Genomic DNA, 26,725 nt, shown 5'->3' with positions numbered 1-26,725 from the left:
GAATGAAAGGGGTATTAAACTTAATTCTTACAAGTGGGAAATAGCTGGAGGCTGGGCTCTGCCTATGTCAACATGCCCCTCATTACAGGAAGTGTTTAAACAAGCAGGGGCTGCCCAGATTGGAGATAAGGAGGGCTCAGCAGTCAGAAATGTAACCATGTGGAGATTCATTGGTCTCATTGGAGCTGTTCACAGAAAGCTGCAACAAACTCAGTAGCTCAGCAATAGCTGATCTTCATCTGCACTTCCTAGAAAACCGGAGGCAAGTAAGACATTACTATTTACAGCTCTTTTCAGTAAGTCAGAGACAACAGACAGGTACTTGGACTGCTTCTACTTGAGTGGGCCTGAAAGGAGGGTTTTCTACTACTAGCTCCTCTGAAAACCTTAAAGGAAAAAAAGTAAAAAAGGAAAAAAAAAAGTATGTAAGTTTTTCTTTACAACATCACCTCTTGTACTACCTGAATAATCATGTTATTAACCACTAGAACAACAGATAAACAAGCTTATAGAAACAACAAGTTTTGAAAGTCTCCAACAGTGGATGAAATCTCAGCTCAGTTAAACAACTTTAGGGAGACAAGATTTTACTATAGATATTTCAGGAAAGTTACCAAAAGAACCCCAAAGACACAAAACATTTGAGAAAAATACTTATCTCTTGTCCTCTAACTTACATGCTTGACTTTAACACTCCTCCAGAGCTCCTGCACTCTCCCCTGCCCACTGTAGCAAACATTTTGTAACAAATCAGAAACTTTGACTATTATTTCCCCTGGCACATCTTATTGTATTCTAATTGAGGGGAATCACAACTGTTGGCACCAATACAATGCCATAACAGGAAGTGCCCACAGGAATCTGCCTGGGGCTAAGCCAGAGGTTGATCACAGTTGTTCAAGTGACTTACATTGCAGTACACCACAGGTATCTGCTGAGTGCTTTCTATGCCTCCATCTCCAGTTTTAGGCATGTAAATTAGAGCTGGATTGAATTACTTATACACAACAGGTCATAAATGGAACTGTGAATGGAAAATTAGAGTGAACTGAATCTCTGCAGTTTTCCTTTTTCACAAAAGAAAGGAAAAAAGCAGAACTGATCTCAACTTTGCAAATGAACCTCTCCAGAAGATGGAATGATCCAGTGCTGGATACTGCTCTCCCTAGCAGAGAAATGGGCTTGTTACAATCTAGGAATCCACAAGCAGCGTTTCACATCTAGGTGCTGTCTCCCCTTGTCCTTTATGGGATTCAGCTAGCTCCCAGGCAAGCCAAACAGAATTGAAATCATTGCATCACTGTCTCACAAACACAGGTTACAAAAGTAATGGGAAAAGGAGAAATGAGCCTTATATTCTGGATAATTTATGAATGGCAGGAATGTGGAAAAATCCAATGTGAAAATGTTTTATACTATAGAGTAGGAAGCATATTTTTCCCCAGCAGCACTTGGCTCAATTCATCAGAACTGAGGATACAAGTCACTAGTCAGACAAAAATAAGGCTGCTAGTTGGAGGTGAACTGAGCAGCGTGTTTCACAAGGACAAGCACTGAGCTGGCCTTTGAGCTAAATGTAATCAAAGTTAATAACAGAGTGCAACACACTCTGCTATTTAAGTAAATTTACAAAGTGATGACCTACATGTTTGTTAGAAAGATTGAAAGAACTGAGATCTTTGCAGAGAGAGACACTAGAGAATTTGTAACAGCTAAGAGGACAAGAAAAAGCAGGTCCAGGACTCTGGAAAACAAGAAAGACATTTAGAACAAACTAACCTGAATTAACCTGTGTAATTTATTTGACTTACATGTAAAAATTATTAAACTTTCAAAAAACAAAAATAATTCAGTGGGACCATGTCTTCCTTTCCCAGTCGTGACTGTTGTGAGACAACAGAAAGGGACACAATCAACAGTACAATCTGACAGGGGCAAACGGGCACTGAATTATTTAACAGGAACTTTTATTTAACAGGAACAATAATTTTTTATAACAATGATGCACATAAGCAGGGACTGAAGTAGAAGGCAATAAATAAAATTATTAGAATTGCATTAGAATGCAATTAAATAGAAGGGATTGAAATCATGGTCACTCTTCTGGGGCTCACAGGTGAACTCCCTGAAAACCCTCATCATTCAGGAATGCTGCACATCCCCATGTGCACCATGTTTAAAAAACCTAAGAGCTCCATTTGCTCCTGTGAACAAATTACCTTTTTGCTAAGTTGCTGATTTTCCTTTTCCAGTTCCACAAACTTTAGGCTGCTCTCTCTGGAGGTCAAGGAGGCATCTCTCAGCTCTTGGATTGTGTTCTGCAAGCTCTGATTATCCTTCTCTAGCTTCAGTATTCGACTCGAAGCACATTCATTCAACTCAAACACAAAGGACTTTCTGGCTGTTGAAACATGAGAAGCAGAAGGTGGCACTAATCAATTCACCAACATCTCCTTCTGAGGTGCACAAGATCCACTTGGATGAAGATTATTGCTGTCAGTCTTACAATTTCAGCTTGACTGCTAAGTAAATACTTGGTTAAAAACAGAACCCAATCTCACAGATAACCATTAATACCTTTAATAAATAGGGTACTATCTGAACAGCCAGCTGTCTAAGAAGTTGCTTACTTTCTTAACTCTTCTTAAATTTACTTGAGTCATGTTGGAAGCACATCTAATAACAAAATATACCATGATAGCATCTCCTACTTTCATCACAGGAAATAAACTGAGGCAGAAAGTAAACCCCTGGTAAATTTTTGCTAAAAAAGCAAGGTGGTGTACTTCCAAGAGTTAGTGAAAACTCAGGTATTCAATCACATTCAGTCATAGAAAAAATTCTTACAAAAGAGAATTCCAGGGCTTATCTTTATAGCTTCTTTATCAAGAGTATGCTGAAGCACAGAGAACAATTTACTACTAGATATCCAGGCACAGGACACCCATCAGAATCCTGATCTGAGAAGTGTCTGAATTTGAAATCTCAGAACTAACAAAATTTATTCAAGTCTTACAAGAGAGATGTTGTTGTACTCAATGCTTGTAGATCAAAAGTCTCACTACCTCTCAGCCTCAAAATCCATCACCTGAGCCTCACTGCTCTGGTAATTTCTCTGACCAGCATTTGCATAATTACAAGAGCAACCTTCTTGTACACATGAAATAATTGCTAGCCATCACCTCAAAACCACATTTCATATGAAATTAACTTTAATACTGTCTTTAAATCTAAGAAAATTAATAGTTCCATCTAAATAAGCACTACAGCACACTGAGTACTCTAAGCTGGCAACTTTCTGAGATTGGTAAAATCCTGTTTATCTCTTTTACAGAGCATCACATGGAAAGCTTTGGTCAAGTGAAGACTCAACTACTTAACATTAGCTAAATACTCCAGTTGAAATCTGTTCTGAAGTGAAGTCCATCTAAATTACTTTTTCCCATGCTTATTTTAAAAATTATTTTTATTTTAAATACCAAACTAGCTGGTAAAATCTTCTATCTGCCACCCTTGCAGACTCAACTTGATATTCAGGAACAGGAGATTTTCCAGAAGAGTTTTGCAGTCTGACTCTATTTGTAAAAACAAGCTGCATTCAGAACAGCAACGTGGCTTGAAATGAAACTTCTTACAGAGAATTACTGTAAAGTCAGAACAGCACTTCCATGAAATAAAAGTCCAAAGTTAAATGTTTTTTTTTTTAAACCACTTCCTTCACCATTTTATTTTCCTACTGAATATAAATGTATGGATGTTCTCAGTTCCTCATTCTTTTTCTTTGGTTAATCAGAGAGTTTCTGATGCTCCAGTGCTAAAATGCTACACATCAGTGCAGTGCTAAATCACTCAAGCAATTTTTTTAAGTTATATTTGATAGAAATTAGTAAATAAGAGGTAACTAGCACTCTTCCTTTTATTAAATCAATAGTGAAAGCAAATCAGGAAGGGAACAGAACTTGGTATTTTAAACAGGCCATAAAATTTAGGTATTTTTACATTTTCCTGAAATATTCTTGATCAAAATTTTTAAATTTTGAGAGAATTGTGTTTCCCCCCCACTAACACAATGAATAATATCCTTGATTACACAGAAGGAGTAATAGAATGGCATTAATTTCTCAGGCTAACATAATCTGCTTTGCAAGATTATTATTTAGAAGCAACAATTAACTAGCCATTAATCTTAGTGACAAGAACTCGGATCCTAGACAGCAAGATTTCAGAATTGGTGTCAGCCACACACAGCTGTTTTACAAAATAAAGCTATTCTAGACAGTTTCACTGAAAACTTAACATCTGCTTGCTCTAATTAATTCTTTGTCTTTGAGTTCAACTGTTCCTTGTTCACAAAGCCAAACATGCAAGTCTTAGCAAAATAAGGTGAATACTCAATACTCAAAGCTGCATGTTGAATTAGAGGAAATAGCTTATATTTCCCAAGTTCCACTTAGTATCATTATTTAGGCTGGTATAATAGACAGAATAAATGTTAAACACAGAAACCAATGCTAAAACCTGTCCAGTGAAGAAAGAATAAGCTATGTTTGTGACAGCTACAGAAATCAAATCAACCACTCAAAGAAAAAAAAAATCAGCCAGTTATTTTAACTGCACGCATTTTTCAGTATCTAGTAAAAATAAATGACTTCAGCATACATTACTTCCTGGGACTTAAAGACCACATAACTGTCTGTATTAACTGTACTAAAGAATACTAAAGATCACAGACTCCACCCAACCATTGAGTTAGAAATATTCAGTGTGACATTTCTGCTGTGTCATTTACAATGCTTTATTTTTTAATTTTTATTATAGTGTAATACTTAAAAGTCATTCTCTCAGTGATGAACATAACAAAAGCAAAACATTTTAATGCTTTCAAACGAGAGTGAAAGGAAGAGGAAGACATTTTAGAAGATCAAAAAAATGAAGGTCAAAGTCAAGTGGCTGAATCGGGGAAGCTTTTCCAATCTTGGATTCAACTTCTGTTCCCACCTCAGTCAACCAATCTGTTTATTCTGAAACAGACCACAAACACCACAGCTACCCTAGGTGGTACTCACTATCTGCAAGATCAGTGCTTTTAGACAGCTGTTCTAGTTCCCAGCCTAGGTGTGCAGACTCGTTCATGCTCTGTTTCTGTGCAATCTCCAAGACCATGTTCTCCTCCAGCAGCTCTTCAATTCTCTTCTTGTCTGTGTCCCGGTCCTGTGCAAGACACACATGAACGAAAGCGTGTTCAGCTCATCTCTAAGACTGCAGGCCGCACTGCTACAAGTACAGTGCATGTTGAGGGTAGAAAAATCTCCTTAAACACTGGGGTTTTATAATGAAATACATCTTCAGCATTAAATGTTTGCTGTGGGTTACCTATATAAGCCACGGAAAGTACAGCCCAACTGGCCCTGTTTAGCACCTGCTCTGGTCCATGATACGCTTGGAGAGAGGGGAATGGCAGCGAGAACTTACTGGGTGATGACAGGGCCACTACAAGCCAGGACTAGTATGGCAGACTGGATTCAAGATGTCTCCAGAGCTAAGCTCTTCAAAAACATGCAGCATCGTGCTCTGACACACTGGAAATTCTTCAGATAGAACCTTGAATTCTGCAGAGCTTCAACTCATCACCTCAAACTTGGACAGAGCTGTATGGATCAGCAAGTAACACCTGCCTCGCAATTTGAATTCTAACTCCTGAAAACAGATCTGGAGAATGAATCTATTGTTGCTTCTTGTGACTGTTTGGGCCGTCTGCTTTTTTGGGAACTGAAATGCTGCCTCAGTGGTTCTCAGCTTTTCAGAAACCATAACTCAAAAATTTATCAAGTCACCATAAAAACATACAAAATCTCCAGTAACTTTGGAGAAGCTGAGCATGACATGACCTTTGTAATACCCTGAATCATAGAATCATAAAATGGTTTGGGGTGGAAGGGACACTAAAGATTATGCAGTTCTTGCCAAGGGAAGGGACACTTCCCACTAGACCACATTGCTCAAAGCCGTGTCTAACCTGGCCTTTAACACCTTTAGGGATGAGGCACCCACAGCTTCCCTGGGAAACCTCTTTCAGTGCCCCAACACCCTCACAGTAAAGAAAGTCCTTCTAAGCAGGGCTGCTCTGATCTGTTCATCCCCAGCCTGTGTTGATACCAGAGTGCAGCACCTTGAACTAGATCTTGTTCAACCACATGAGATTCCCATGGGCCCACTGCTTGAGCTTGTCCAGATCCTTCTGGATGGCCACCCCATCCTTCAGGTGTGTCAACCACACCACTCTGCTTGGTGACAGCTGCAAATCCACTGACAGTGCACTTCACCGCTTTGAAAATGTCATAAATGACAAAGATATTAAATAACACTGGTCCCAATATAGATCCCTGAGGGACAGCCCTTTTCACTGATGTATATTGAGATTCAGTCACCCCATACAGCATCCTCCATGTATTTATTTCCAACAGAACCTGTTGTAAGGATAAAAACGGAAGTTAAAAAAATTAGCGTAATAAAAAAGAAAGTGCATACCAGCTCTACATCATGAAGTTTGGATTTCAACTGCAAATTTTCCTTCTCTAATTCATGCAGCTTATCACCACGAGCTCTTGCCATGGTTAGCTGTTCTTCTAGCATGGCCTTTGTTTCAATTAATACAAAGTTGTCTTCCCTTAATTCCTAGGGAAAAAAAGTTATTAATTTCTTACTGGCTTTTTATAGACCAAGTGATTTTGATAAAGTGACACTGCAAAAAACAAGAAGGAAATCTGACATGTTTGTTTCATAGAAAAACTTAATATTTTAATGAAAGACAATAGTATTTTTTATTACCTTTGAGTCACTATGCAAGTAAATCTAATATTTCGTAGGGTTTTTTCCTGAATTTTACAAGCTTAACATAGTTTCTTTTGCTTTATATGAGGCTAGATCAAAAGCTGCACACAAAAGAGCAACTGTTCAATTCCACTGTTATAATTCCTTTGCCAATTCATCATAATTCCTTGTCTTCCTAGCTTCAAAATATATTATTTACTTTCAAGGGATGAGGAAGAGTATCCATTAGTATATTCAAGATCCACATTCCTGTTTCAGTACACTCACGTGCAAATGTCTGTTTAATAAAGTTTCTCTCTCTCTCTCATGAACAGAATTTAATTCACTTGAACAGCAGAAGCTGTTTTATACTTAACACTCCCTGCCACTTCTCCACTAAACACATGAGCGTGAACTGCACAAGCCATGTTGCTTACTCATTAGAGCTTTTGCATCTGGTTTTAGTGAGTACAAGTTTAATTTATCATTTTGTTGTAGCCACAGCATTAGAAACAGGTGAGTCATACTGCACTGCAACTGTTCCTTGCAAATGACAAATCAAATGAAACTCTGTTCATTCAAGTATCTTATTCTAAAAAGATGAAATATCCAAAGCATGAAATCTGCCATGAAATGTTGGTCATGTTTTAAACACATTTATCAAAAATGTCTCATTTTAAACTACAATACCTCACTGCTAGCTTTTACTTTAGTTGATCCTCAGATAAGTCTTGAGTCCAAGACAGATGTTCTATGGCAGGAATGCATCAGCATTTCAAAGATTAAATGGATACAGTATGGAATTTTCCCCAGATGAGTTACAACTGCAAGAAGTAGATTGATTCTCTACAGAAACTTCATCATTCTCTCCCCATCCACTCTGCTGTTCCAATGAAATATGCAAAACCAGAAAATGTGCAAACAGGACAAAATGCTAGACAAGTTTATTCCTGGATAACTGACTTCAAATGTGATGTCTCTGCTGACACAGTATTCATGTCTGGTCTCTCAGACCACAAACATCCAAACCAAGTAGATTCCTGAAAGATCACCAGGCATGAGCAAATCACTTTCACAACTTAATCAGTAACTACCTTCTCATTTTTTGGGGTGTAATCAGCCTTAAGCCATCTTATATAAGCTCATTTATTTAAAAAGCAAACAAAAAAGAAAAAAAAAGAAGAAGAAAAAGAAAGAAGAATGAGTTAAGAGTGTCTGATGACAGCCACTGCCCCTGCCTTTTGGTATACAGGGGGCCATCATTTAAAAGCCTTTCATGATCATAGTTGTTTATTGCAGCTTGACTGTATATGGCATAATATGGAAAGTCTACCTTATGCAGTACCATACTGCCCTTGATCTCTCAGTGGGTCAGCTAACAACTTGCAAATCATGAGAAAAAAAATTTCCCTAATATAGTAGCATTAAAAGGACAAGTATGTCAGTGTTTGTGAAGACGTTCATCTTCAATTAAAATGTCTGAGTATGGAAGTAACTAAAATAAAAATAATACTGAAACACTAAGGTTACAGAACCTGCATTTTGGGCCAAGTCTGATCTAACAGGATCACTTCAGGGTGGGCAAACTTAAAAGGCTGACACTGAACAAATGACAGACCAGAAGAAGTACATGGCACAAAAAATGCTGGATGTTATGGAAGCTGCCAGAATATCTGTAATGAAACAGCAACGTGCCAAGAGTTTACTTTGCTAGATCACCACACTCAATCTGGACCACAGCCCTAAGAACTAAAGTGGTGTCTGACCTCAAAGACATGACCTCATAACTATCCTTAAAACTGCCTACCAAGCAAGAACTAGTTATTTTAGTGTCTCATCAAGAGCCAAACTATGTGCCAAGTACATACACATATGCAGGCTCTGGTACAAACCACAAACTGGTGGGAGCTGTAGTATCTGGAAAACTGAAGCACTTTCCACTGAGCACCCAGGATGGGCAGTCATGCCAGTTCAAAAGTAGCTCTGATGAAATATTTAATTAATAACCAGGTGGAAATGCCTGCTGTGACAAGGTAGACATTGCTCACTCTCAGATCACCATGATCTGAGGTTGTCTTAATATTGAAAAGTTCATATAATTTAAATAATTAGACCATAGGCGCTTTGTAGAGTTACATCTCAAGGCCTGGGAAGAAAAGCTGTTCTAACTAAAACATGTCAGCACTAACATCTCCAGCAACGTCTCCCAGAAGTTGCTGGAATAACACAGCTGACCTAAAAATCAAACTGGCTACAAATAACACTTGTTAGACAGACAGCAGGTGGTGGTCATGGGATGGTGCTGCTTCCATTGGAATTAAAGTTCATTTTTAATTGAATTAACAAATTCACCAACGTTATTTTATAACTGCAAGTTTATTTGAAAATCAGCAAAAAAACCAGTTGGCTGAGGATTTTTTTGTTTAATACATTGAGTATAACTCAGCTTTTGCATTTTCTAAAATTAATTACGTATTGTGGTTTGATGCCCTATCAACTGTAACCTGAAATAGCTTTAAGAATGGGCACTGTGCATTCAGATGGTTACAATTAACTCTGGGGATAAGTGGTTGCACAAACAGGGTGTGTTGCCACTGGGAAACATTTTCAGAAACTAAAGTAGCAATGAGATTGTTTAAATCTGAAAAAAAAGAATTTTCACATGCATCTGGACCCAATTCAAACCCTTGCCTTTAGGCAATTCAGAAGCTGTTGCTATTGAGCCATAACACAGTTAACATCTTGTGACAATCAAACACTGAACGCTCATATACAAGACATGCTAATATACAAGACATGCTTTTGCTTTTATTTTTTCTTAATTGACAAGAGACTCCTCCCATCATCCTGCACAGAAATTTGATTATGATGAGAAGGAGAACAACTGGGCAAAGCATACTTTTTGGCCTTAGAAAATAATCTCATCTCATGGAACAGCAAAAGGTTCAGTGGAGATAAATCCTGGAAGGGAGCTTTGCACTGCAGAGAAGCACCTCAGTGGAGGAAGCCCTGCACTGAGCTGCTCCTTCACATTCACAGTTGTGACCTCGATAAGTAACCCCAGCAGGGAGGCTCCAGAAGACATTTGTGTTCCTTGAACGATGGTTCAATTAAAATGTCACTCCTGAACAATTTGCCAAGACATACAGAGAAGGAAAAACACCACACAAACCTTAAATGTTTTACACCGACATACAGATTTCAACCTTTTCCACTCCTCCTGCAATACCAGGAAGGAAAAGTTCATTTAATAGCTTTCTGCATTGATGCACAACATTAAATCCTCTTTTTCTTCTCGCCTACCAATCTGGCACTGCTTATTAACAACCCTGTCAAGACCCTACGAGCCCTAAGCTATCACATTACCACAGAAAAGTGGCTGATGCTGAACACACCTACATTTTTACTGTGTGCTCTGGATAATTTGTTCAGGTCTTAAGGGTTAGAGCTTAGCAAGCCATTGGCAACCAGTAAATGCCAGGAAATGAATAATCACTGTACTGTCTAGAGGTAAAAATCTCTACCATGTTACATCCCTGAATAAATCTAGGCAGAGACTCCAGACATGAATTCTTCTTTCAGAGGGGCAGAGGACTTGAGTGAGATCTGACAGAAAACCGAGGCCCCGTGGAAAGCTGGATACTAGCTAGTATGCACAGCCTTTGTGCTACTCTATGACCATAAAAACACAGAATAGGGCCCTGTGGAATCCTCTGAATGCACCAGCCTCAGACCAAAGGAGTTTGCCTGCTGCTCAATGCTGTCAGTCCACAGCTGAGTCAAAACTTGATCAATGATGCAAGAGGGAGTGGTGAGAATGTGAAACTCCCTGTCTATTCTAAACCACACAGCACCCTGCACACAGCTGTGAAATCCTGTTGCCCATTAGAAAAGCTCAACTCCTACAAAAGTGACTTTTGCTAAAGGCTACACTATGGCTCCAAATTAGACATGTGCCAGATTGATGGGAAATATTCATGGTCCCACTACTATATTTGAGCTGGTTATGGCTGGGGTAGGCCAAATGGCTAATAAGGGGCTGTGTTTTAGATTTGGCTGAACACAGTGTTAATACAGAGATGTTTTTGTTATTGCTGAGCAGGGCTCACACAGAGCAAAGGGCTTTTTTACTTTCTGTGCTGCCATGATGGCAAGGAAGTTGGGGGTCCATGGGAAACTGGGAGGAGACACAGCCAGGACAGGTGACTCAAACTGACCGAAGGGATATTCCAGACCATATGGCATCACACTCAGTATATAAAGTGGGAAGAAGAAGAAGGAAGGGGAGGACATTTGGAGTGATTGTGTTTCACTTTCCAAGTCACCATTACATGTGATGGGGCTCTGCTCTCCTGGAGATGACTGAACACATGCCTGTCCATGTGAAGCAGTGAACTAATTCCTTGGTGTGCTTTGCTTGTGTGTGTGGCTGTTGCTTTCCCAATTAAACTGTTTTTATCTAAACCCATGAGTTTTCCAGCATTTACCTTTCCAATTCGCTCTCTCATCTCACTGGTAGGGAGTGAGTGAGTGGCTGTGAGGAGCTTGGCTGCTGGCTGGGTTTAAACCATGACAGTATTGCAGGGAGGTATCCCTGGAGAGCCAGCACTAATCTTTGACATTCTACAGTTCCACCAAAAACTGACAGGATGGAAAAGACAGCAAGGAGAGTTAGAAGAAATTTGAAACTAAAGTGAAGTTCTCTTAACTGAATGCTATGTTAAGCAAGATTAGCAGTGCAGGACATGCAGACAGCAGTGCAGGAAACTGCTGGCTCTAGGACAATCAAGAAGGCTACTCCCTTGATCTCAAATGAAGGGGACACAAAAACTCCTCTCTGAGCTCCAGGTAAATTATCTGAGCAGCAGGTAAAGCTAAGCACCTCCAGTGCACAGCCAGAAGGAGAACATCAGGATGGCTCACTGATAGCCAGTGTGCCAGGGTAGAGCATGACTGATTTGCCAGCTTGAAGGAGGAAAACAGAGAGAGGCAGAGCTTCATTCTTCCTAATGCAAACTGGGAATTACTGAGAGGCAAGACAGGCTTTTGTACTCTATTACTACATTAAATAACCATCCATTTTAGTGAACCTATTCAGAAGAAGCAGCAGCTAGCTGCCCCCTTAGGTAAAAGAAGGGGGAAAAATAACCTACAAAGTAGAGTTTTTAGAGCAGAAAAATAAGGTTTGTGCTCTCAGCCAGAGGCCTGGCAACATCACTCTTCTACCTCAGACTTGGAATTTTATCTAATTATAGTGGCTGTCAATTACCAAACCTCCATTTGGTTCACCAGTCTGGATATTTATTTGACCTCCACTGAAGTGTTATGTGTGTGGATTATTGGGAGTTTTGGTGTGAATTCCTCAAAGAACTGAAAGAACAGAAAGAAAGAGCAGTCCTACCTAAATTTAACATCAGCCATGCTGAGCCAGTGAGTATGGCCAGACGATCTCTAAGGTCTTTTGCAACCTAATTCAGTTAGTAATTCCAGGATGGGCATAGCTGCAGGTGACTAAGCAACTGACATTAGTACTGGAACAAAACCACACACTTCTCATTGACATATCCCACTCATGACACTAGGGAGGATCCAAATTTTTTCTCCTTTCTACTACAAGTAACAGTTGCAAAAGGGGTAGCTAAAATTTGTCATCTGAGGTCATCCTTAAAAATGCCACTTTAACAACAGTTTCATCTGCTACAAAACCATAAGGAAAAATACCCAGACATTCACTTAACTAATTTATAATTGCTATTTAAAATATTTGTCCAAGGAACAACTTTGGAACAGAGAGAATTTACCTAAAGCTAAACTAAAGATCTGGACTCTAGGAAAAGCATCCAGAAAAGGTCTGTCCTGTTTAGCTACATAATGCTGAACTAAGCAGAGTTCTTTAAAACTAATGAGCATTTATTTTGTGTGCACCAAGTACTTCCTCTACTGAAAGAAGTTTTAATAATGCTCAGTCAATAGCTATGATGTATGTTACGAAACTTCTGCTTGCTCTGATGTTCTGCTACGGTCAGCTCAATGACAAATGACACACGAACCGGTAACACAACAAAAGCCAAACATTAGGGATTACTCAGCAAATCTTTCTCCTAATTTTCACTTGCCTCCATGCGAGCTTTGTAGAACTCCACATCGTGAAGTTTCTCTTTGCAGCGAACCAGCTCCATCTCGAGCCTCTCCACGCGGTTTGCCCTCTCTCTCAGAGAATCGAGCTCATCTCTGTAGGCTCGTGCAGAGCGAGCATCTGAGGCAAGGTGCATGTTCTGCGAGGGATAAGCAGGGAGAAAAATCTAAGCTAATACTTATAAGCGTGTACTTTAAACTTTATTTTTTTGTATTTACTTACTGATTGTAAGCATAAACAAAACGTATTCCTCTGGTTAAGGAGTAAGAATTCTCATAGTAGCCAGTAAATTCTCTACAAGACAGAGGTTCTTCAGCCTGTTGGACCTCTGATACTACTAATGCCTGATGCTGCGCAAGCTTCAGGCACTACTAGGCTATTTGCAAGCTGAACAGATGAGACTGCTCTCAACAGTTAAGTGGGAAGCACAGCACAGCTATGCCACAATCTTTAAACAGCTTGCTGGACTAAGTTGATTTCCTCATTATAAAACAGGCATAGTAGTAATTTTAGCTTCACACTGAAACAGGATATTTTTTTTTTTAATAGGGAAAACTGTCACAGTAAAACAAGCCCATCTCACCTCTTGCTTTATTTTTTGCAGCTCTAGGGTGAGCTGCTCAACTTCATGTTTAGAATCTGCAAGCTGCTCAGACTTCTCTTCCCTGAAAAGGATTAGAAAAATCTTAGTAATTTTTTTCTTTCCTGAAACAGTATTGATTATATGGACACTGCCAGGAATCTGTAAAGGAAGAGAAAAAAATCTCCCAGCATATTCTTTGTTATGACAGCTTCCTAATTTTCTCATGATACTATACACATATCATGGATCTGAATTTGCAACTCTATTTTTATACTAAGTTCCTGTGTTCAAATCTCATTGGTGCACCAGCTGTCAGAGATAGCTTCCACTTGAAGTTAAAAAGCAGAGCTAGCAGTTGGTATTTTGAAGGGGGGAAGAGAGAGATGAGACACAAAAAGAAGAATGGAAGTAGCGTTCACTCTACATTTAGAGGCCAATTATGAAAGAAGAAAAGACGGAAGACACTACTACCTTCCTACTGCTCTGATTTGAAAGCTGATTCTGAGAGCTCCTATAGAAGCCAGTGTACTGGAGCCAAGAGGCTCCTGCATTTTCAGGATGTATAAGACTTTATATGCAAGTCTCTCTAGAAGCACAAAATAATGGCGACTTACAGCTCCTGACGGATTCTTCTCAATTTAGCCTTTGTGTCTGCCAGCTCAACTGCAAGGTGCTGCTTTTCTTCATTAGAAAGAGGGTTTGCAGGATTTGGTGAAGAATCTGGACTTGGTACTTTCACAGGGCTTGGTGGTTGCTGAGACTGCAGATAATCTCTCTCTTGAGTGAGATCTACAATGACCTGGAAATACAGAAGACTATGTAGTGCCAAGAGATAAATAGTGTATTTATACATTGTTTTAAAAACTCCTAAAAATTATTTTTAGATTTGGGAAATTATTAGTCTGGTATGATACAGAATTCAAGTGACAGCCAGGAGTGAAGGTTACACAGAAGAGGAAAGGAATCTCCACTACGCTCCACCCACTAAAACATTCCCCTTCCAATACTCAAAATAAGTAGTCTGTTTCCCTTGAAGAATTCATAAAAACCTGTAACAACTAACTGTTTCAACTGACACAATCGCAGTCAAAAGCATGACAGAAGATTAACAGGCTAAAGAAGAAGAGAATGCTCCTCCACAGATCTGAAGGGGAAGGAATTGATGAATCAAAAAAAATAGAGAAGACAATGGAGCCCAATGGCTAGATGCCAACAGAGAGGCCAGCAAGCACTGCCTGAACGACTGGACAGACATGCAGAGACATTTGGTCTGCACTTTATGGAGAGACTGCTCAACTCCTCTTTACCAATCATTTTGCCACATCTTAGCGCTTACACAAGAATCAATGGAAAATTCAAAATCTTTCTACAAATTTTCAGAGGTGTAGTAGAAAGGTCCAGAAGAAATAGAAACCTAGTGCACAAACAAGTCACAAGAGAAGGAATGGAGCCCACAACTGCTGCTTCTCATGAGCTCTATATGGGAGAGATATGTCCTCATACTTCTGTGCATTCATCTCTCTCATCAATGAGCCTCCTGAGGTGGAAAACCATATTCCTGGAGAGAGACTCTAGTTCTTCTGGGGCCATATCTGGGAGCTCCAGCCACTGCAAGTCAAAGACATTCTCCTGATTGTGAGTCACCTAGGAATAGGAACAAAAAAGTATGTCCTTCCACTGGTTGAGTTGAAAATTTGTTCACCGTATATGCAGCATCCCCCCATTTCTTCTACCCACAAATTATCAAATCCAGGCTGCAAATAATAAATGCAACTACTTGAACTGTAACACTACCCAGAAATTTTTGGTACTTACATTTTTTATAATTATTAAGTCTGATTTTAAAAAGTGATCAGATAAATATTATGATCAATAGTATGTGCGCTTGCATATTAGAAGTGTGCAGCTGTCTTACTGACCCAGAGGTGATTTCCACACAGAAGGGACTAATCTCACACTGAACATTACTAAGAAGAATCCTTGATATCAATGAATTTGCAATTTTCAGCTGATACAGCTGGGAGGAGCTGTATCAGCTGCAGAAATAACTCTGGTTGCTGCTAGCAGTGTATCTTTAAACTGTTACCCTATCTAAATTGATTTACTCTGAAACATTTAGCAGAAACATCAGGCACGTCTCTCAAGCTCATTTAATGACTGTTCCAGCTTTTATTATAACCATGTGCTTGGCTCATCAAAATTTTTTTCTTTCCTAAAAATGAACTATTTTTTAAATGTTAAGAAAAAGTTCCTGTCTTAAGACTTTCCCTATTTGTTCCTCAAATTTGAATGTACCAGGCTTTCTACACCTGCATGCACTGACACTAACACATTCCCAGTGAGGGGCACTTCCACTTGGCTCTCCAAAGAGACTTTCGGTATTCTTTGGTAAGCCTATCTATATTCATTCCTTCTTCTGAAACCTTAGAAATCCAAGAATGCTTATCATTGGATCAAACACCTTTTTAAACAGAGCATATGTCCAATTTCAGCTCCTCAAGACCATCTAGCTCAGAGGCCACTGTCTGAAGCAAGTCACTGGGCAGGCTGTGTCACCTCCCACAGGGGCTGGGGACTGTGCAGCTTGTAAGATACACACACACATTTTGTCAATATTGCACATGGATCCTTACAACTCCTTCTGCATAACCTATAAGTAGCAAGCAAGGCATTTACCACTGCATCTCTTTAAAAGACCACTGAGCCAAGCCATGATCCCAACACTAATCGTTTTCATCTTACAGTTTGAGTGCAGCAGCATACTCCATTTTCTTTTTTGTGAAGTTTATTAAACCCTTATGAAACACTAAGCATTAACATTTTATAGCAAAAAAAATCCTGTTAAGTCAAGGGAGAGATACAACACCAAAATTGACAATACCAAGAATCCTACCTCTTGAATGTGTGACACAATGGCAGCTTGGGTTTCAATATCCAGTTGTTTTATTCTGTCAATAAACTCTTCTTTTCTTTCACACTGTTAAAAGAAAGCACACCATGAAACAGTGCTACATACCCTAAAACTTACTACTTCATTTTTCATTTAAATTAAAAAAAAAACCAAACTCAGAACAACCTACACTGCTAAGAAAAACACTGTTCAAGATCTACATTTTGTCACACTAGAAGGTATAACACTTCACTGCTCCATATGGAACATGAATCAAATTATGTATTAAATTATTTAAACTTTTTAGTCAGTACAATCAAGGCTAAGTTAAATGGCTGATTTTGCTCTTAAAAACAAGTTCAACATGCAATGTGATGAAGAGGCGGTGAAACAGCCAGAGGAAATCTTCACAGCTTCATTAATGGAGCTGCACAAATGTAAACCTTCATTTACACTGCATCATTTAACCTGTCTACTTTGCTGTTTGCATTTTAGTTGGTTTTGGCAATGAAAAGAGATACATCACTATAGATACTATTTACATCAACACCCAATGTTGTTTGTTGGACTAAATCAACATATGCTTTAGATAAAAAACGGGAAACTTTCTGGATAAAAATGAGTGACATTTCAGACAAACAGATTTTAGTAAATCTTTTACTTAAGGCTTTAGAAGAGGCAGACATCTGCTATCTCTATGTCTGTGATTGTGCACAAAGAACATTATTGCCTTCTTGTAACAACACTGCACTGTGCAGAACTCAAGCAGTATTTAAAAGGAGTTTTTTAAACTCATTTACAGTGTCCTTCTGGGGCCTGGTTCTGAGACTCAACTATTTACTTCCTTGGGAAGAACCTCAGACCAGCAAATGAGGACTGAGGATGCTCAGCAGCCAAAACAATTCTTTGTGCTGCAATGCAACACTAACATAGTTCAGAGCCACAATACATGGACAGTTTTACCCTGACATAATTGAGCTGACATAGCTGAGCAGGGTAAGTGTCCCAAGGCATGGCAAAAACACAATGCAGACCTACAAACAAGGTCAATTATCAGCAAAGGCCCGCCTGCAACGAGGCCATTGTTTACTGCCTCAGAGGTTTGGTGGGCAGAACACTGATTTCTTTATCTGGTAACTGCTGTGCATTTCTCCAGAGTCTCCCATATACATTGTCTCTCTATTTATTTAAACAAATGTCACATAAAGATCTCCACACTAATATACAAAGTATCTATTCATCTGGTATTTTTGACACATAATATTAAATCAAAATATTGCACAAATAAAATCATGATTCATTAAACAAATGTTTAGACTTTTTAAACTATTTGTTTGGCATCAACATGTACTGTTCCACTTTGTATTTTAAAACAGTAAGAAAATAAACCAACAACAATCTTGATATCAAGAACACTGTTCAAAACTTATCTCATCCCACTGTGTTATCAAAGTTAAAAAGTACACATCCTGTGTCTGATTAAGCACTGGCAACAAATAGAGGCTACTGCTATCACACAATGTGCTTCCTCTCCCCTGCGTTTCTTTCCTTCACATACTGTGCTTCTCACAATTTAGCTCACGAGCTGTCTTGAGTTCAAGATGTCTTCATACAGCACTGATCTTTGGGTAGATTTTCTCATTACATGAAAAAAAAAAAAAAAGATTCAAAAAAACCTTAATTTCCATGAATTATCACCTGTACAGCACATCCCAGAACCAACAACAGCAGCTTCTTGATTTCATCCATACTTTTACCTGGAGAGGAAAAAAGAGTAATCAGTACATATGTGTAACAGGCAAGTATTTGGAAGTGATCCTTTCCAAAACACGTGCCTAAAACGAGAAACCTTTGAAGAAGTGCCTGAACAATATCTATATGCTTATTATAAAGTTACCATATTTTCTATGTATCAATGCAGTTCTTATGGATTAGTTTAAAAGCACAAATACCAGCAAGATATTTTTCCCTTGATGTGCTACCCTCACCTGTAATTTTCTAAGGCTTTTCTGATCAATATATCACAAGAAAAAAATCCTTTAAATAGTTCAATGCATATGACCAATGCTTGTCTCTTGTGTTGTGATTAACAAGGGTGCAAAAAAGCCCAACAAACCACCGACAGCTCTCCCTCCTCCAAAAAACCCCATCAAAATAAAACAAAAACACCATGGACGAAGCAAAGGAGGGTTACTCACAAAGAACTTGCCCTAAATTCTTCCGTAAAACAGTTGCCACTCAGACTTCCCAAAGCTGAATACCATTCTGTGCATATAAATTCTCTGAGAGAGATAGATATTACAGCAAATAAGTTCTGCCCATTCTGCATCAAAGCCTGTTGGCACTTTGAAGCTAAACCCCATGTGGTTAGAGGGCAGAGAATGAGGGATGTCTGAGGGATACTGACCATATGCTGGGAGCCGTGGGGAGAGGAGACACAGCCCGTGCTGCTGCAGGGAGTCCTGCTGGGACCAGCAGCCCTGCCAGCTTTTCCCACTGTTAGGAGAGGGAAAGCCCCAAGTTCCTCAAGGGGAACTGGTGCAGCTTAGAACCAGCTCGTTCCAACAAAATTTACGTGGATTGCTGGATGGTGAAGGAAATTATGTATGTCAAGGTAAGACAAAGGGCAAGACAAAGAGGGCAAAAGGAATGCAAGGAGTTTCAATGAGAAATAAAACATCTTTGCAGAGCTAGGTTCAGGAAAAGCATGTCTTCATCCACACTGGGGGAAGATGAGGAAAGAGAAACAAAGAAACAAAACTGGCCACATAGAGATTTCTCTCATCACATTTGCATTCTTCCTGAGAGTGTAATTGTGGGACTAATGCTTTCATTTTATATCCTGATTTAATTGGCTGCTCAATTGCTACTATCACTAAATAGATACTGATTTCTGAGTGCAACTGTGCTCTTCCACCAACATCATGCCCTTGTGAGGCTGCCCTGGCAGAAAGTCAGAGGCATGTGCAGGACCCAAGGCCAGGGAAGGGGAGTTAATCTGACTCATCAATTAAGCTGCCACAGCCCCACAGCTGCACAAAGGCACTGACCTGAATTACCACGGGGGTTCCTGCCATTCCCACAACCTTGCAAGCCAGCACAGCCACGTGCAGGCAGCTTAGGAAGTAACTTGTTTCCTGATTTCTGGGCACACAAACGTCCTAAACCAGTCTTTAAACATACTTACACAATTTAACAAGTTTTAGTTATGTTCATCTTTATAATGACTCAAGAATGCCCTACAAAAATAATCAGTAGACTACATGAATGAACACTACAATTCTCAATATCCAGGTCCTGCATTAGCATTAGTTACCATTAAGATTTTGCAAGCAGAAATTCTTCTCTTCAACAGGAGCAGCCATCTTTAAGACATGCTAGCTCACAGTTCACCCTGTAAATGCAAGCTTATTCCTCTGCAGAATATTTTAAATCTGGTTTTGAAAGACATACAATCATTTCTTACTCTTCTCCCTGTATGCAAGCAGCACACAAGGCCTCCTCTTTCCTGAAAAGTTACAATTTAATATACAAATTCCATTTCAGTCTGTGAAAGTCTGATTGTTCTGTAGGAATCTCAATAACACAATCTTAAGCATAGACAATGACACAAAATCCTTCACCAACAGCAAAAAAAAGGCCTGTTATTTCATGAACAGTTCCTTTAAGGGCCCTACTGGGAGACTATTAGTTTGGACAGAAGGTATTTTTTCAAGAAACTGAGTTCTCAGTAGTTTCAGCACTGGGTTTCATTCTACATCAGCTTCAAAGCAATACAGACCAGGTACTAAATGCAGAGCATGCCTGTGGGACACAAAAGCAAGTAATTAAGTTATGGAGAGCAAGTGACATGAGCACGTCCTCTCATTGACCTACACTTACTCAGGCAGAACATCTCCACGGAGAGACTGAAGGAGTCAGACTGCTTGCTCTGGATCATGGCAGACCCAAGATCTAATCCTTGTGTGCTCTGGGCACCTTCATCTGTCAACCATAAATACCAACCTGTGCACCCTGAGCACGTCCTCTCATTGACCTACACTTACTCAGGCAGAACATCTCCACGGAGAGACTGAAGGAGTCAGACTGCTTGCTCTGGATCATGGCAGACCCAAGATCTAATCCTTGTGTGCTCTGGGCACCTTCATCTGTCAACCATAAATTCCAACCTGTGCACCCTAGCATCGCAATTCTCCTTGGGGTGAGCACAGTGGCTTGAAATCACTTATTTTAGAAAACACCAGGGTAACGTTCCAACTGTGACAGCACCTATACCATCCTAAAGAAAAGCGAGCTACTTAAAGCCATTCAAACCACACCCTACCTCCCTGCAACAAGGCTTTGCTATTTTCTCAGTGAGGTAACAGATGGGCATTGGTGTTGCTGCATGATCTTGTGAGGTGAAACATCTTTGGCTATTGCAGCAAAGTAACTTACCAAGGTCAACCCTGGTCTCCCAACAGGGACTGAACTTCCCTGGAAACAGCCCTTTGAGTGAGACCTTACCCCACTCCAGTCCTCCCATGAGGAAGTGAAGTGGAGGCAGACATAGCAATCCATGGCAGGCATGGACAAGCTAGAGTTTATGGAAAGATTGGGAAATTAACACTTGAGATAATATTGAATTGCTAATTTCTTAATGTTTTAAGCATAGCATTTGGCAGTCTGCTCCCTCCCCTGGCAGCCTGCAGTGAAAATTTAGCTGTCATGATTATTCCAAGGTTTCCTTTTCAATAAATTTTTCTGTGCTTGCAGACAAGCTACATCATGTAATAAAAGTGGGCCTGTACTACCCACTAGAAGCACTTCTAAGGCTTAAAGGTCCACTGAGCAGATATACCAGCCACACAAGTGTTTCAGAAGATCATGTGTGATTAAAAGTTCCATTCCTTGGGCTTTAATTCAGAAGTTGTTTCCCATGGGGAGGAGACAGTTTGTTGACATAAAGGCACTCCCAGATCACTCATTCTCAAGCTAGGTTTGAATAACATTTTAAAGCCTTGTAGAATAACACTATTTACAGAAGATTTTTAGCAAAAATAGGGTATGAGTATGAAAAAACCTCTCTACCAACCTAAAGTGCTTTAGAGAGAGTTTTCAATTAAACTTCAAAACAAGCCAGGAAGGGATTAATTACCCCTCTGCCCTTTCATCTCACCCACAGGAGAGCTGAGCTACCACACACTTCAGTGGAATGCCCAGGATGACAAAGTGAGTCAGAAGCACTTCTAGGACTATTACAGTGCCAGAGTGAAGTTCTACATTCCAGACAGTGCCTCTGTCCTGCAATGCATGCTGAAGAAAAGCAAGTGACCTTCATCCCTGTTTCAATCATGCCTTCTAAACAGTTCTCATGTTTTTCAAAAAGCTTGATTTGTGCCCATTTATAAGACGGTAAAGTTCCTTGTGAAACCCCATAAGCAGGAATGTGCTGCCTCCCCTATGCTGGCTCACTGGGATGACACAAATCCTTCCCAGACAGCTGGGAAGAAAGTCTGCTGAGTCTACTCATGCTTATTAGCTGATCTTACCAAGACTCTGTCCTCCTGCGACCTAGGATGCAAACATTTCAGTCTAGGGTAGCTCCTTGCAGAGAGGCACCCACAAGAAAAACGGACAATAGTCAAACTATCACTTAAACAGAAAGGTGCTAATTAAGAAATAAACACTTTTCTGTTACTCCTTTTCTTAAAATTCCAAGGCAGCTGCTCTTGGGCCCCGTGTTTGTGCTGCAGGGGAGCCAGCCAGCCACCTGGAGCATTTGCAGAATGCCCATCTGCTCCCAGCCATGAGAGAGGTCCAGCAGGTTTCCTGGAAAATAAATGAAGGGAAAGCCCAGACACCACTTGTGCAGCCTGGGAGCCTCCCTGTGCCAAAGCCAGAAGATCTCTCTGCTCTCATGGGGCTGGAGGCTGGGAAACAGATGGCAGGACTGAGGGAGAAGGCGGGCAGAGGGATTAGGAGATGCAACAACAAAAAAAGGAGGATCAAGGTACAGAAAGAACACAAACAATGAAAAAAATGAAAGGTGGATAGGAAGATATCAGAAGAAATGGGAACAAGAGGGTCTGAGTAAGTGCAATTTTGGGCATGTGCTGCCTGTTTCTCCGTATCTCTACTCTGATGTTACTCCATCCAGTGCAGGAGAGGGAGCGCGGCAGCTGGAGAGTGTGGAGAGAATGTGGGGAGGGTGAAACACCCAACTGCTGTTTTTCCCAACTCCAGCAACATCCTCAGTGAGAAAAGTCTGAATGCTAAATTTACACTATTGAGGCAGTGTTTTGTTATTAACTTGGTATTTTATGAACCGTTGTGCCTCTGGAGGACTGTGAAACAAAATGAGGAAGGAAATCATACATGAAACATACCTGAGAGAGTAGACTTTTACAATTTTAATGAAAACTAGTTTTCTATAGACACCTGTTAAGCAGGACCTTTGGGGTCTCTCATTCACAAACTTAACATGTGATTTGAAAAGTGTATATAAATGTCAAAGTTTTTCGAAGGGATAGAAATGAGCCTATTTTAGGCAAGTAAAACCTCATTTCCATCCTTGATCTAAAACAAGCTAAAGTCTCTCCCTCCTCATGATTATAACTGCCATAAGTTTCTAGGTACACTCACTAACTGTGTAAAACTAAGAATGTCTAGAAATGGAGAAATTTAAAAATGCATCTAAATGGAGGTTCCCAACCATGACTGATATTCCCTGTGTGGCCACATGAATGAGTGGCCATTTATAAGGCATGCTAAAACCAGACATAATATGAAAAAGTGATTACAGCAATGTCATAGATGATAAGTAGGCTGATGATTCTCTTATTGAACACAGGGGGATTTGTGGTGCAGTAATGAATTGAAAAAGCTGTTCAGCAAGAAAAAGAATTGAGAAGAGACAGAAATTAAGAGGAAATGTAATGGTAGTAGCTGTGCAGTGAAGAAAATAAATCCTTTGACATCGGCTGCATCATTCTGCAAGTCAAATTCCTGGGAAAATTTTTTAAATCCTTTAATTAAAGTTTATTTTTAGCTCCCTATATTCTAGAAAAGAGTCAAGCCTTCATCTTCTAACAAATATTTCTGCTATTTTTATGCCCTTAGACAAATAAAGTAGGCAAATTTGCCATGACCTGGGACCAAGCTGTTTAGAGAGCATGAGAGCAAGTAAATAAAAGCTCATAAACCCAGCAGACATGTGCCTTTTCCTATGCAAAAGCACAAGTGTGTGGTAGTCTGTTATTTTACAGTTGCTTCTTCTGTAGTAGGTTTTAATATTCCTTGTTATAAGTTTGTCATGGTTCAGTCTCTGTACCCCATTTGGCTTCCCTAATGGTTCAGTCCTGAGTTGTTTACCACAGTTTTCCCTGCCAAAACCTATGTCAATCCGCATGTCAACCCACCTGTACACCTCCCTTTTTCCCTTGTCATACCCCTGTCTGTCAAAGATAGCACACTCCTTTGGTTCTGGAGAGTTCCCCATCTCTCACCCCTTCCTCAAGGCAGAATTAGATTGTAGGGTTTGCTCCCTCCCCATGTTGGCTTCTATTGGGGAGTCCTTACCCTGCACCCCTCCCCTAATGCCCTGCTGTTGGTCAAAGGCTGTGGGCTCCCTGTGTTCCCCCATCCCTATAAAAGTAGCCCCTTCAGGTTCAGATTTGTCACTTGCTCTGCCCCAACTTCGACATTAAACGTTTGGAGATTCAGACAAGTGTCCCCCCTTATTCCTTTGCCTCAGTTTCCTCGTGCTCTGTGCCCCTGCTGTGCTACCCACGCCGCAGCAATCACCGCCACCCGCGACAGTCTGGGCAGAGACCCGGGGGTGGCCACGCACGCGTCGGTCCTGCGGCCACAAGCGGGACAGCGACCGGCCAACCTCCATCCCGTGGCCGCCGAGAGCCAGGCGCACAAGTGCTACTTCATTTTTTGTGATGGCAGTTCTGTTTTTCCAATAATCTTATGTTCAAAGCAGAGCTGCAGAAGCCCTCAGCAGTCCCAACTGCTGAGTGCCAAATGTAAACTAAATAGCAAGAACAACATTCACAGCCTCAGCGCTGTTCAGTTTATCATTTAATGCCTGTAACACCCCTTTTGGCTCTGTTTTAGAAGGCAAAAGTAAAATTCCTGAAAAGCATGCATAGCAAAACATCACATGGGGTTGTTACAAGAAAAAAGTCACTGAAATTGTACACAGTGCATCACAACCTAATGGTTCTCTGGTCTTGGACCTGTGGAGACAATACAGTCATTAAGAACCTTCCCAGCTCAAACAGTACAAAGTAATACTGGATTTGTTCCAGGAATATGACTGTGGGATTGATTCTTCTGATCAAGAAGGACCTTTCAGTGACGTAACTCAACTACTGGATGGGGAAGCCAAAACTGGGGTTTCATCACTGCCTCACTAAGACAGAGAATATCTTTGTTTTTCCCCTCCCAAGTGTTCCTACCTTCCTCTGACTCCTCTCTGCACAGAGAGTAACAAAATCATCATCACCTGGTCATCACTCACACTGCTCATCACAGCCTATTCCTTCATTCAGCTTTTTGCATCAGCTTTAGTACCTTTGCCTCAGCCATCTCATTCCTGATCCCTCTTTCCGAGCTTCCCGTTAGCTCTCAGCCAGGTTCTTCTTCCTGAGGGAAGTTCTAGTTCTCCACTTCTCTAACCATTTCTCCTGCACATCTTACCGGTGAATGCCTACCCAATAGTAAGATTAAGATGAGCTTTTCAGATACTCTCCTCCTTAAATACATTCTTAAAAGCAAATATATCTGGAGTCTTCCTTTGCTCACCACCTTCTTCTGTCATGTCTAAACTGGGACTGGTTCTCAAAAATCATTACATAATATGGTTAAATAAAAAATGTGGGGTATTTTTGCACACATACCCCACCAGTTTTAGATGTTACAATCCAGAAGTTACATTTTTGCATTTTTTATCCTTTCTTCTCATGTTCTGTCCAAATAATGCCAGTGATCAATCAGCAATGGGGAAAAGAATTTTAAAACATCACACAAAACAAACACAAACAAATAAACAAAACCAAAATCAAACCAAAATCCCAAACCACCACATTTTAAAAGATCTCAATGAGAAGAAAGTTTTCTGGTTGTAATTAAAGGATCTAGAAGACAGGAACACATGTATGACCAGTCTTTCCTATAGCAGGCACAGGTACTTTCCTCAAAGAGAGATCTGAGGTGCTGACAAAAGACAGCAGGCCAACGATAGCAAATTATAGCTGAATACAGGACAGCTTTCAAATGCGCATTTTCCCAGGAATCAAAACTGTATTTACCACATTGTGAGTCTCCTGCCAGCTGTCGCTCAGGAATGGCTACGACAAGAAAACAGCCAGCCTTTCCCATTGACACTTAGCCAGCAGAGATACTGCCTTGCTGGCCCAGACACTTCTATTCAGAAGTGCTCCTGATGCCAAGGAGCCCATTGCCTGTATGACCAACAAACAGCTCTTGTCTTTTGACTTTCTTCCTTGCCCATAACAGCAGCCTGTATACCCCAATTAAGACTTGCAGACTTTATTCTGCTTGCTGAAGAAGGGATTTTTTACTCTCAGTTTGATTCCAACACAGAAGTGCCAAGACCATGAGATTCAGTGATTCAACATTGGCTAATATTCTTTTCTGACAAATGCTTTTTTGTACATATGCACTCTACAGCTCCTAAGAGCAGCAAAATAGAATCTTCTGCCAAGGTTTCTGCCATTTGTTTATTCTGGAGATGCTGATTAGCATGTCACTCCCCATCACTGCTGACAGGGTTCATTCAGTTTACCTTCTTTGGTTAAAACAAATACAATGTCCTTGGCACTAGCACTAGGCTTAGGCAGAGATAGAATGGCCATGCAAAAAGAAAAAAAATAAGAAACACAGCAACAAAACTTTTCATTTCATATATGTTTCAAAGACGTCAACTCAATTTTCAGGTTAAACAGCTTTCTTTTGTCTCACCAAAAGAACTGGACTCTGGACACAAGCTTACTGGCTTCCACGTTACTTCTGATGTGATACTTTGTGCAACAGATATCACTGTCTAAACAACACGGTCAGACAAATGTTTTTCTTTTTGTCCATTCTCTTCCTCACTTTTCCCTGTTTTTTTTCATACATGTATTTTTCTCTCCATCCTCATTTATATTTCTTCTCACATTTTCATTTTCAATAGTTTCTTCACTGTTCCTTATGGCAATTCTGCAAGACTCTGGGGTGTACATATAGCAAGAACTAAACTCATTATACAGGCACACAGAACACCTGGAGAACAACACATCTTTGTCTCATGGCA

The 26,725-nt window shown here is 40.1% G+C and overlaps 1 protein-coding gene across 1 annotated transcript in view; it reads right to left on the bottom strand.

Annotated features, from left to right (window-relative positions):
- CCDC88C (coiled-coil domain containing 88C) overlaps positions 1 to 26,725 on the bottom strand; it is a 96,114-nt gene that overhangs the window by 29,945 nt on the left and 39,444 nt on the right. The window contains exons 5-13 of the mRNA XM_068194869.1: positions 18,118 to 18,176; positions 16,423 to 16,506; positions 15,033 to 15,173; positions 14,144 to 14,328; positions 13,530 to 13,611; positions 12,927 to 13,085; positions 6,529 to 6,675; positions 5,067 to 5,211; positions 2,220 to 2,401 (exon numbers count right to left, since the gene is read on the bottom strand). Coding sequence (XP_068050970.1) covers positions 2,220 to 2,401; positions 5,067 to 5,211; positions 6,529 to 6,675; positions 12,927 to 13,085; positions 13,530 to 13,611; positions 14,144 to 14,328; positions 15,033 to 15,173; positions 16,423 to 16,506; positions 18,118 to 18,176 — 1,184 coding nt within the window. The remainder of the gene's footprint in view (positions 1 to 2,219; positions 2,402 to 5,066; positions 5,212 to 6,528; positions 6,676 to 12,926; positions 13,086 to 13,529; positions 13,612 to 14,143; positions 14,329 to 15,032; positions 15,174 to 16,422; positions 16,507 to 18,117; positions 18,177 to 26,725) is intronic.

This window comes from Anomalospiza imberbis, chromosome 6 (assembly GCF_031753505.1).
Source record: "Anomalospiza imberbis isolate Cuckoo-Finch-1a 21T00152 chromosome 6, ASM3175350v1, whole genome shotgun sequence".
Lineage (NCBI taxonomy): Eukaryota > Metazoa > Chordata > Aves > Passeriformes > Viduidae > Anomalospiza > Anomalospiza imberbis.
This window is presented reverse-complemented; position numbering and strand designations above follow the sequence as displayed.